At 45.7% G+C, this 13,375-nt stretch overlaps 1 protein-coding gene across 1 annotated transcript in view; it reads right to left on the reverse strand.

Moving 5' to 3' along the window:
* The window catches only part of LOC119458685 (TBC1 domain family member 12-like), a 32,039-nt gene extending 23,782 nt beyond the window's left edge, over window positions 1-8,257 (reverse strand). The window contains exon 1 of the mRNA XM_037720548.2: window positions 7,854-8,257. Within this exon, the coding sequence (XP_037576476.2) occupies window positions 7,854-8,257 (404 nt within the window). The remainder of the gene's footprint in view (window positions 1-7,853) is intronic.
* Between the last annotated feature and the right edge of the window lie 5,118 nt (window positions 8,258-13,375).

Raw genomic sequence — 13,375 nt, forward strand, 5'->3', positions numbered from 1 at the left:
CATAGAAATGGCATTAAAGCTCGTAAACAAAGTAGAAATCTGATGCGCACCTGATTTCCTAAGAAATATTGGTGCGAAATGGCAGAAAGTAAGCTTCGCCACACGATTTCTTAAAGGGCCCCTCTCACCAGGTATGGTCATTTTGAGCTGACAAGTGCAATGCATACAATGCGTGCTCACGATCGTGTCTGCTAGGAATTACATCGCTACGCGCCGTGGAAAATGCTGAAAATTTCAAACTAAATGCTGTTTGCCCTTCCCCTTGCGGGCGCAGCGTTCCAAATAGGGGGGATGACGTATATCAGCAAGTGCACCTACATACAAGTATATGCTGTGACGTCGCTCATATGACATGTGACACTTCAAGAATTATTCAAGGCAACATCTGTAATTTGTGCCTGTTGCTTCAATAGACAAATTAAAGTTTAGAGAAATAAACACACAAACCGAATGTCTGCGTGCTTTTGTTTTACTTCGCAAAGCAGCAAGAGACATGCACTTCCGTTTCGTCTGCTTGTTCCCACATCTTGCAGTCACGCGCGCAGAAAACGAAATTATGTCATTTTCTATGGTGTTCCAGCGCGCGTTCATGCTCTGTGATCCGCTTGCGTCTGCCTCAGTGTTAGTTTAGCACTGACTTATGCCGCTAGTCAGGTGTTCTCATGCACAGCGCGCAAAATCGTGCGCTACGAAACAAGACAATCGCAACCGCTCGCGCACGAGGCAGTCATCGGAAGTGCGCCGCACAGCAAAAAAAGCAAGAAAAGAAAAAGGAAAAGCGGGGCCCATGATGTATGCTTCACGCGATTCTCCAGCTCTGGCAAGGGAGAATGCAGGGAAGGAATTTCGCTTGCGGACGCTAGATGGGGCAAGTGGAGAGAGTGTCTCTCTTGGTAAAGGCGCTCGCCGTAAGCTTCGCCGCATTACGCCTGTGTACGCGGTAACGCATACAAAATAGTGCGAAGGCGGTTTTGGTTTCCAGACCAATTGCACCGCGCAGGAGGCTAGATGGGGCAAATGGAAAGAGTGTGTCTCTTGGTAGTGGCGCTCGCCTCATGAAATCATGGGTTTGCGGCACTTCAATATCTGTATCTCGGCTATCAATGAACTAATTTGAAAAATTCTTGGGATAGAACACCCCTTAGAGGGCACGTTTTTTCCAGCATATAACCAAAATTTGCTGTGTGGCCTATTGAGGGCGGCCTTTAAAGTTAGCTTCGCCGCATTACACCTGTGTTATGCGGTAAAGCATAACCAAACAGTGCGAAGGCGGTTTTGGTTTCCAGACCGATTGCACCGCGCAGGCAATTTTTGGCCCTATTTTCTTTAAAGAAACTGACAACTGACAAGAATGTGCTATGAGACGTTGATAGAAATGAAATAAGCATGGTTTATAGAGATAGAATCGAGCACACAGTCCATAAAATTCACTTGTTTCTCTTTTCTTTCTTTCTTTTTTGTGTGTATCTGTGTGTGTGACATGCTTTTGACAATTTGGTTGTGTTTCAAGTGCCGTAAACAACTTTATATATCATTGTGTTGCTACAGTTCATTGCCCTGCACTTGATGTTGATATTTGCTAATATTTGTACAGTTGTAATATTGTACAGTGCCTTTTTCAGTTTTCTGCTTTTACATTTATTACATCTTTGTTGCTAGGATATATTTTTATGTACTTTTGCCCCTCCTGCTTGGGCCCTCTTTCGGGCCTGCAGTATTCTGTAAATAACTAAAAAATAAAATAAAATGTAAGTAGAAATAATTTTAAATTGGCAAAGAAAGTATCAAAAACCAGTAAGTGGCACAAACTGGCGGTGAAGCCTTAGCAATTCGAACATAGTATATAAGATTTATGTAAGTAAGTCGGCTGTAATGAAGTACTACCGTGTACTTATTGCTTAAAATTGCAGTTCATGTTGCACGTTGCTTTCGCACTTTATTTTATGCGTATTACAAGGTAAAAAAAGTCCACACTAACGAGCAGCGTTCGTGTACCTCAATGCATGGCGGTGCACATGATTGCTGCTGTACGCAGGCGAAATTCTTAGCACGCATGTGAGTTAAAATTCTTTGTTCCAGTTTGCTCAGGTCTTTGAGAGATGACATGCTTCGGAAATCAAAAGCGCACGTGTGGCTACAGCAACAGGCTTAACTAAGTCGCGACGACTTATGTTGTTTAGGCGGCGCTGACTACAGCCTCGATGTCTCCGCCGACGAAAAAAAAAAAAAAAAAAATGCCGTCTGTCAGCTATGATAGCGCGGTCGACTCCTGCGCGCCGATTTTGTAGCCATGCATTCCACTCGATTCTATATGCCGCCCTTATCATCCACCGCTCTCTGCCGGCTGATACCATATAACGCAGGCAGAGTGCCGCTCTTATACCACTGACGAAGTGCAAAGAGCGGCAGCGGAAAAGGCATCGCTACAATATCTCGGTCCTGTTGCCAAAGGTTGAAGATTTGGTGCATGCATTAATCGTACTTTCGTTTATTTGTGGCGACAGCATAACAATGGTAGAGATACGGACTGACCAGATCGTAGGCAAGCGTACTGCGCGCAGGACCGCGTTGACAAACTTCGGCTTTATTTTCAGACGATCTCCTTTCCGGGATACTTTTATTTTCGCGACATTTCGCGCGACCAGCACTCGACACGTCAACGGATGATAGCGTTCCTGGCAGACTACCAAGTATGCCGACGCTGACGCTATTGACGCGAAATCCCGCGAAAGTGAACGTATCCCCGAAAGTGGTCAACCAAGAATAATGTCTTTTTAAGCCACTGGCGGAATAAATTCAGTTATTTTCTGGCGAATGTGGATATTTCCGGCTCCCAATTATTTGTACTTTTAGGCGGTCCCCATCCAGCCCGAATTATCAGTCGCCGTTCGATTTATGAAGCCGCTTTAGTCATGCGCGTAGCGCGCATCTGTGGGCCACTGCGGCGACACACGTAATGCGCAGGCGCTAATTTCGGCGCACTTCGGCGCAAAATCATGTACTTTTATCAGGATGGCGCAGGAAATCTCGTATGGCCCAATCTGGCGCATTTGGCGCAGGAGTGGGAGCACTGAGAACCATTTTGAGTTTTAGAAATGTGGGACTCATTTTGGTGAGCACATTTAGAGAGCACTTAGCGGAAGGCTAGTTTGGTCGGCTGTTACAGCTGTCGGATGTCATTCTGTACTTTTTAAAAGTGGTGCCCCAGCGTAGAGATTAGAAGCGCGCAACCTTTGCGACTATGGTTTCCAGGGGCAACAGTAAGTCTCCTTCGGCAACTTTGGTCTTAACCAACCTGCCTGCATTACAGCTGAGAATCACTTGCGAGACTATTCTGATTTTATTAACACTGCCACGTGTTGACAATTAAGGAAGGTCCGTATCTAGTATATTCTTTCAGGTATGCGTCTAGTGTTGTTCAGGAATCTCTTATTTTATGTTTTGTTTAGCAAAGCCAGACCTCAGAAATTCAGTTATTTTGGTCTGGCAAACTGAGAGCATCTAGAGGGTGATTACTTTGGCCAGAGTGGTTTGGTGTTGTTGATTTTTGGTTGTTCCAATTGACCTTGTTAAGGCTGAGCAGCAAGAATGAAAAAAAGCAGCAACGGAAAAAGCGGCAAGGCCCATCCCTCCAGACCATCAAGGAAGTCGCTCAACCAGTGCATCCAATAATCTGAGCTGCATAGGATAACTAGACTTCCAGATGCATTGTCTGGCGGCGGGGCCTTCGAGCCTTCATTGTGGTGACTAGAGCTTCCCTGCATTTTCCCGAGGTGCCCTGTCCTATACGCAAGATGGGGTGAAGGACCTAGATAGCACCCAGTACTTACTTACTCGAAGGTGCCTTGCTTGATGCGAAACGGTGAAGGGGCATAAACCTTCAAGGACTTATTCTTTCCTTCCTAACAAGAAAGAACGCAACGCGGGTGATGTCATACCCGCCCCATCTTCTTTTGCATGACGATGGCACGGCAAGCCAGCATCAGCAAGGGCATTTAAGGCCAGTCCGGCCCGCTGTTAGAAGAGAGAGTCACCACCAGTCGACGTTGTCGTATGGTAGGCTCCGAAGGGCATGTGGCCGTTATTAGCAGCTGTATTTTCTGCTAGGAATGCTATTTCCCTGCTATATCCTGTAAATAGTCTATAAAGTCTCCTTCATTCTTCACCTGTTCCAAGTCTCTTGTTTTTTTCGTCTCCCAAGCCCCAACAATACGCAGCTCGCACACTGTTCTAGAGGTAATCTGCCGCATGTGCAAAGAGTGGGCGTGCCGAGATGGAGTGGCATCATGTATGCTGTCTTCCAGTGCGTTTAATGCTGGAGGTTGCATGAATCTCCAGTTTCAGAGACGCGATGAAGCGAGAGGGAGATGAAGCATTCGCTACCCACTGCGGGCGCTTTTCATAATAGTGTCGTCTCACTGCGGGCGACACTATCAGCTACAGGGGCGGAGTGGATGTGAAAGCGTGGCTGGCTTCACATTGTACCACCGATGTGAAGATATCGTTGACACGGCATCGTATCTTTAATTGCTGTCTCTTCAATTCAGCAAAATTAATTTTTTATTATTAATTTGTTTTTTCCGACTGCCCCATAATTCGCAAAAATTTTGTGGCCCCTTCTCTGCAAGAAAAATCCGTCAGCAACTATACTTATTTACATAAAAGGCCGACTTTCAATATAACGAAGCAAATTGCAGACTTTACTGACTTCGTTTTAACTGTATTACAATCATGCTTGTAACTGATATTAATAATTGTAACAAAAGGTTTAACTGTATTACAATTACAGTAGAACCCCGCAGTTACGTTCCCGGGTGCAGCGTTTTCCCGGCTGTTAGGTCATTTTCGGCCGGTCCTGGCGCAGCTCGCATAGAACCCAATGCATTGGTAACCCCACTGTTAAGTCGCAACTGTGGGACCGTTCCCGCATCATATGTTGTGAACTGCCACCCCGCGCCGGCCCGAGTAGCCATTTTGACTTTTCATGTCGCTTGGCTTGGTTGCTTGACGATCGCATTGGCCGCCCAAAGTGCCGGGGGCAACAGGGTAAGAGTATTTTCAGTTTCCGCCAGCAAAAGTATGGCCCTTGAGATCCGTATTTGCTACCTAAAGATGGTGTCTATGATGCGTTGCAGCCCTAAAATTTTTGGGTCATAGATGTTCCGTATAAAGTCAAACGATAACGCTGTCGCCGCGCGCTGTATGCTGTATGTGCAAGTGAAAGCGTGTGAGGGGAGCCGACGACTGCGTCTAAATCTCGCGCGCGAAAGAAAGAAAAGCAGGGAGGAAGCATGCCTTCTTTCGTTGCGCTCGAGGCACCGGCAAGGGAGCGAGGGGGGAGATTTGTGGGTAGCGTTGTGCTCTGGCATCAACTGCGAATTATCAGTCCGAATTATCCAGCCCGAATTATCGGTCGCCGTTCGATTTATGAAGCCGCTTTAGTCATGCGCGTAGCGCGCGTCTGTGGGCACTGCGGCCCACAGACGCAGGACGTATCTTGAAAGCGATCTGCGTGGGGGCAGGGTCTACGCAGTGTAGGTGCGTCGGCGGCTCGTAGCTTTGTGCGTGCTGCGTGTTTTCGGCGCTTAGTTTGCGTTGATGCGATAGACAACAGCACGAAGGTCACTTCGCTCGCTTCTGCAGCGGCGCTTAAATTAATCCTCATGCCAGCGTTTGACAGCGCGTGTCTGCGATCATCGAGTGTGATGTGTTCATGTTTGCCTGTGGGCGCTGACACCATGCTTGTTAATATAGTTAATAAGCGAATGTTTACAAGTTTATACGGACATTAAAACTACTATTCTTACTTTGTATAGCTGACTACTAATTTGCTATCGCAATCGATACTCAGCTGTCGGCAAAACTATGACTTTTTTTTACACGCAAGAATTAAAATAATGTGTGCAGTTCAACACCCACTCCCCATTTCTCAATTTTTCCTGTTTCCCGGCTCTTCAGTTTTTTTTTTTTTTTTTTTTTACGGTCCCGTGAAAAATGTATCAGCGGGGTTCTACCGTATAATGCGAACTGATACCACAAAGAACAAGAAACGAACCATAAAAGAGGATGCTCGCAGGGCGCTTCATTATGTTTACTGCGAACTGCCACCTCAAAATAAAGTGAAAGGACGAGTGCATGCACAATTAACTCATTGCCACTGATGACGTCTTTGTCATTATCAGCGAAAACGGCGTCATCCTCCATGCCACTAAAGTTATTGGACAGGCAGCACTTCAGAAATGCTCGTGACACAAGCACGTACTTTCACGCCTTTCATGAACTGTGCAGCGAGACACCACGCAACTTCGAAGACCACTTATCTCACTAACAGCACTAATCGTCTTGCTTAAGGTGGCGATTAATACACCGTAACCACACTGATACAGCACTAGCAGCATTCTAAATTAGGAGAAACAAGATGGCGTGAAATGTGCAGTGGCAACTCCCGCTTGTGCCCTCTTGTGCCAGGCGAAGTGGCAACACTGGAGAAAGAATGTGTTATATCGTGTCACGAACCCAATAATAATGCGAGGTGCATTCTGAGGACGGAAATTTTGGGAAATAAACTCGCGTTACATTTGTGCAAATATAGTCGTTCATTCACCGAGTGTTTCAGAGCAGCACTGCTGCGGGCCGCACGCAGGACGCCAGGTCGGCGTTTTCTTACTTTACAGGCTTTCATTTAAATGCGGAAAATAAGAACCACGCAAATTATACCGTGCTGCAAATAATCGTAATTCACATTTTGGAATGTGCTCTGAAAGTAGTGTTGACACACTATACGCTGTAAATATAATAATTCAAAGGCTAGTTAGTCACGGAAAACTAATTAAGAACAGAAATATTGGATGCTTCTTCGGGCTGTTGACAACAGCATATAACTGGTTTGACCTGCATAGAAAGCTGAACTTTTTTAAAAAACTTGTTGCACCATAACTGGGACAGCCTGTATAAGCACCAAGCTTTGCCTTACTTCTCATACACACACAAAAAAAGAACTGGTTAGGTGCAGGCCAACTAAAACACATTCACACCTTCAAGCAACACTTATGGCATGCAAAACGCAAGTGACGGTGATATCGATACGATAAAAGCCAAGTGCAAGCAGAGCTACTTATGTGGTTGTCAACAAAAACCCACTAGATGATCATAGGATCAGTGTGGGCACAGAAAAGCTGCTACAGCATTCTGTGCTGCGAGCGCCCGCCTGCGCAGCTGTATCTTGAAAGCCATCTGCAGCGGGGGCAGAATCCGCCCTCCCTGTGTTTTCGCGGCTAAATAGCGTTGATGCGAGCGCCAGCACGAAGCTCAATTGGCTCGCTGCTGCTGGTGTGCTGACACCATGCTTGCTAATTTAGTTAGTGTGCCTATGTTTAAAAGTTTATACGGCCAACAAAACTACTTTCCTTACTTTGTATAGCTGTCCACTAATTTGCTATCGCAATCGATGCTGCGCCTTTCAGGCGAAACTGCATCTTTTTTACTCAATAAAATGCATACAGTTCCCATGGGACCCGACAGTGAGAATTAGGCATTCTCAAGTTATTCGTCTTCTAGTGTATACATAAAGCAATTAGCAATGCCCTCATGGCTGATTTAGTACCTCAAACATTTAGCAACAGAAGTTCCACAGTCTATGAGCCTTTTCAGTCCAGCTTGCCTTGCATTTGCTTGAACTGAGAAATTAGTCACAAATGCCATCACCAAAACGCAATAGCTACATCCTACAAAACATTACATACATAGTAAGGTACCCATGCTTATGAAGACTATCACCTTAAATACCATGCTGCATTTTTCTTGCACCTGTTGTTCAATAGTCACCACCACCAAGAGCTTCAGAAACCACTTACGACGGCCGCTTTTCGAGGATGAGTGCAGTAGTTGAGCTTGGCACACAACCGTCGGCGCTCTGCTTTGATGGAGTGGGTGATGGGTCCCTAGGTGAAGGCACCCGTTCATCCCCAGCACTCTTGGTCTTCCAGGCCAACAGACCCTTGGTGAGAATGGCAGAGAGGCGACCATGTTGCCTGGCACCCTCATCGGAGGCAGACAAGTCGGTGCTGACTGAAGAGCCGCTGGTGAGGGAGACGGAGTCTGATGGTCCGTCAGGCGGAGCACGGCGCAGCAGCCGCGTGGAAGGCTCATAGACCAAGGCCAGGCCGTCGAGGGCCCCGTCAAGGCTGGCCAGGCCGCTGCCGGCCGGCTGCCCGGATGGGGGCAGGCCGCCGCCACTCAGGGCCCTGCATGCAGGCATGCCACTGGTGTATTTTATCTAAGAATACTCAAGCTTGAGCGGCAGCTGGAACCCTCTCAGCATTAGTTCAGTGGGAGAGGGCTCATTAAAAATTTTAAGTGAAGGGCAACCAGCAATTGCCCTTGGAACCAATTTACGAGACACGGATGACACCATTGTGCGACATCACAGAATCGTCCGTCTTTGATTTGTGTGCCGAAAGTGGTAAAGTCCCCACAGTAGCCATTCGTTCTATTTTTTCAAATACAATGTCAACCTTTTAATGTGTTAGAATTATTAGGGAACTTCATCCACTTACCTGGGGCTATCTATCTATGTTTGTATATATGTATGCTTGTATCAAGCCGTTTTCCCAGCCACCTGGGCCACTGGGTAGTTCGAGGTCAATTGGGTAGCGCATCGGGCTGCTGAGCTGAGGGAAAAGGGTCCAAAACCAACCAAAACTTGGGTCACTGAGTATGTGGCAATGTGTACATACGTCCCACTCTTCAACGAACCTCTTTCACGCTGACATGAGTTCCTGTTGATGCAGAACTGGGTAGGTATTGCTGTTCGAGGAAACTCTGACGCCGACTTAGCGCACTGGGTATGTGCCACTCGGTCTGTGCTCATCTTCAATGAACCTCTTTGATGCCAACTGGGGTAACTGGGTATGTGCCAGTACGCGTGGGCTGCTCTTCAAGGAATGTGTTTACGCCAACTTGGGTAACTAGGTATGTGCCACTGGGAATGTGCTGCTCTGGGTATGTGCCGTTTTACAGCGCAAGCTGTTATGGGCTCATTCCAATAGCTGTTTCGGTTCGTGATGGTGTCTGCCGCCGCCTCCGCCAACGGTGTCCGGTGACCGTAACCGCTATTGCCGGAAATGCGAAAAAAAAAGTACCTGGTTTCCGCCGGGATCGAACCCGGGCCGCTGCGCGGGAGTCAGATACTCTACCACTGAGCCACGCAAGCGCTTGCTACCAGGTAGCGGAAAAAAGCCCTATAAACGCACCCTAGGCAGGCACGCAAGCGCAGACGACGAGATGCGATTCAGACGAGGCGCGCAATCAACGCAATCCCAAGCCTCCGCCAGTATGGTGGCGCCATCTAGTTAAGGCACCTGCAAACGTAGAGCTACGTGCGCGGCTAAAACCAGGCATCGGGCTCAGCAGACTGTTGTGCAGAGAGCATTACAAGCTGCAGCTCGCTGCCGACGCCGGACGGACAGTTCAGATCGTTCTCGTCAAAACGAGGTGAAGAGACTTTGCCGCAAAGACCCTGTTGTGCGTTGTGCCAAAATTGGAGCTACTCTTGAGCCGCTCCACCAGCTTACACTGTGACTGTACCGCGTGTGCCACGCAGGCCTGTGACTTCTTAAATGAACACTTTTCACGCCAACGCTTTAGTGAGCTGCGCCCATGATCGCACTGGTTATGTGTCTCTCTTCAATGAAGCTCTTCCTAAGTTGGTCACTGAGTATGTGGCACTGAGTGTGCGGCAAGTGAGGGAACAATTCTCAGTGTAAATAGGCCCTGGTGCGCCATGGTTCTTATCTTGGAGGCCACGCGCGGAAGCGTGCCTTGGCAGTGCACTAGATGGCGCAGCGTGTCCAGAAAGACGTGCGAGAGGTGCCCAGTTGTTACATGACGTGTTTCTCAGCGTTCGCTGTGCACACGCAGGCATCACGGTGGTGGCGCTAGATGATGCCGAGTGTTCTTAGGAAAGCGCGAAAGAGGAATCCCGCTGCAGTACACATTTCGTCACTATAATGATTCAATGCTAAACACATTACCGTAGACAGTCCTCTTATGTGTGTTCCACCGATTTTTTAAACTATTCTGCTATCGCACCTATAGAAATTGATCAATTTGATAGATGGTTGTTCTATACATTGTTAAACATTTCCGTTGGAAATCTAGCACCATCTAAAATGACGACTGAAGTTTAACAATTTGTCAGATTTGACAATTTTTGGCAGATTGGGGTGTCTGGAAAAATAAAACTACTGGAGGTATCGTTGAAACTATCATCCAGTGCCCCTAGCACTTCTTCAATAAAAAGACACAAAATTTGCGCTTTGGTCGACTCTACAACATAATTTTTAAATAACAGCAGCAATGAAGACACAGAAGCTTCTCCTGGGTTGATTATTCGATCCAACGTATATGCTGTTTTAACAATGTCTCAAACGGTAGATGCTCATGAATGCATATTATTTTGATAATTGTTTTCAACTAACATCGAGTGTCAATTATACTTGCAATTGAGTTGATTGACATTTTCTTTCTTGGATACAGACCTTATTGAAAGTTTGAGATGACATGTTCGCTGTGTATGCCCACGGATGCCAGTAAAGCTACTACACACAACATACCTAAATCTTAGCATGCCGAATGAGCGCAAATATAAGAGAGATGACATTAGCAAGGCGTACGAAATGCCAAAGCATTGAGGGAAAGCTTTTACCAAAACTGCACAGCACACGTGCTAATTGTTTTGTTATTTACTGGTTAAAGGGGGGACACGGCCCACGAAAGTGAACTTTTGTACCGCTAACTTGATTTTGATAAAAATTAGAGTAGAGAATGTGTTCAGGACAATATTATAAGGCCAGATGCCAAATTTTATTATTCTAGAAGAATTTTCGAAAAAGTTTCAATTTTTTTTTCTTTTTCTTATTCTGGGGTTTTACGTGCCAAAACCACTATTTCATTATGAGGCAAGCCGTAGTGGAGGACTCCGGAGACCACCAGGGGATCTTTAACGTGCCCCCGATGAACGATGTTTTTGCTCGTCGCAAAAACTATCGTTCCAAAAAAAAAAAATCTTAATTCTTGTGCATAATATATTGTTACAGGCCATTTCCGCATTCTGAAGAAGGCGCTCAGCAGCACGATGAAGGTAACGATTAAAAACGCTCGTTTGTTGTTGTAATTCTCCATCTTGGCTGTGGCTTTTCTGTATATATTTTGTAAATATAATTTTGCCTACTCTTTATCTACATCACATTTTTGGTGCAGGTGAAAGGCTCAAACTATGCCACTGTGCTGCCATTTCGTTCAATTTCTGCAGTTCTTGTTGAAAAAAAAATGCATAATTGGCTTCACCAGGAATTGAGCGTCCGCCTTGAGGCCACAGTTTCAATTTCCAAATAAAAAATTGTGGAATCTGATCATTAGAGTCCACAGTTGCATTCCACATAAAATTCTACCCTCGTCCCAATAAGCCTTCTTTTTCTTATACAAGAACGATAGTTTTGCAATCACGAACGTTTGTGAAAATACACAAACTGAGAAAAATGGTTCCCAAAGTTCTGAAATGTGTCATCTTATTCGAATTGAATCTAGCATAACTAAAATTATCCTGCAGCATTCTTCTTCGAGCAAGCTTTTTTTTCCGAGCCAGTTTTGAGCGGTCAAGTGCCCTGGCTTTCCCCCGTGACAAGCACTGCCTGGTACTCGCTCCGGGTGCTCCAGCGCCTGAGGGCAACGACAATGTGTTGATGTCAGGCAGTGGGCTCGATGTTGGACATGAGAGTGACTCTTGCAGAGCCGGACTCTTGCTAGAGCCACTCTTCCTTTAGATTTCGTGAAGCATCACCGCTTCCCAAACCCGTGTTGTGTCCGGTACTCCGAGGATATCTTTCGAACAAAGAAATGCTCAAAAAAAATTTTTTTTTTTAAATTGCGGAGCGATTACATAACCAGCGCATAGAAAAGCCAAACAAGGCTCTAAAAGCAGAGGTTCGATTCAAGCGGAGTGAGCGCGAAATAGGCCCTGGGCGAAGTTGTCCGAGAAAGTTGTGGCAGCTATAAAAAGAAAAAAGACCATCGCTGCCTTCTTTTCACGTTGTGCGTGATTCTTATCACTGCGAGCATCAGTCAGCATGCGGTAATCCTCCTCGACCCCTGCAGCTGTGTATGAGTGAACCACGGCGAGTCCAAGAGCGCGAAGAAGCTGCAGGAAATCGGGACATTCTCGTTTGCATGAAGTCACCGGCTTGTGAACAAACACGATTTTGAGCATTTCTACTGTGCTGATAAGAATAAATTTTTTTTAACATTCTCAGATAGTGAATGAATCTGAAACAGCCATAATCTTGAAAACACGTTTTTTGGCATAACATCGCAGTTATTTGCCCTGTGACCCCCCTTAAAATTGCAAGAGTACTTTTTAAGTGGATCAGAAGCCTAGTGCACTTTTATGAAATAAAATCATGGAAAATCTTCTGCATAACACGCAATGTGGTCACAACAAAACTACTTAACACATAAAATTAGAATGCTCCTCATAAAACTCTTCAGAAGCTTTCTACATTTTTCACTAATCATCAAGTATAAGGAAACAAAGGATGAAGTTGTATAGTTTACCACATGCCATAGCTGACATAACTGTCTCACACACAAGGCATAGTAAAAATTTAACGGGTATCCATAAATTATTTTTAGAACTTTAGACTTTAATAACTTTAAAACTATACTAAATAATAACAAACAGTTTTCAGCATGTGACAAGATAGCTCAAAGTTTTCTTATTTTCTAGGTGACGCAGATTTGACAAAAAATGTGGATGCCACATGAGAAAGCTCAGTGTGTAGCCTGATTTATAGAGATGAAGTCTGATGCCCAAGTGCAACGAAACTTTCGGACACATTATGGAAAGGAACCCCCGTCCCGACCAACTATTTGGGCTTGGCATACACCATTTATGGAAACAGGTAACGTTCGCCATAAACAGGGGGCGAGTTGCCCATCTGTTTCAGACGCCAATGTGGGCAAGGTACAGCAGGTGTTTGCAAGGAGTCCGACAACATCGGTGCGTACTGCAGCCAGAGAGTTGGGAATGCCACAATCAACAGTGCACAAAGTCTGGCATAAGAGGTTACGTTGTCATTATGCCTACAAGGTGCAGCTGCTTCAGGCACTAAAACCTACGGACAAACCTCAGCACAAACAGCTTGCAGTGGATATGCTAGGCAAGATTGACGCAAACAATTATTTCTTGGAAAAGATTTGTTTCTCCAATGAGTCAACTTTTCATGTATGCGGCAAATTGAATGGTCATAATGTTCATATACGGGAACCAGAGCATCCTCACGTTACACGTGAAATAGAAAGACAGTCCCAAGGTGAATGT

The sequence above is a fragment of the Dermacentor silvarum genome, chromosome 1, assembly GCF_013339745.2.
Source record: "Dermacentor silvarum isolate Dsil-2018 chromosome 1, BIME_Dsil_1.4, whole genome shotgun sequence".
Lineage (NCBI taxonomy): Eukaryota > Metazoa > Arthropoda > Arachnida > Ixodida > Ixodidae > Dermacentor > Dermacentor silvarum.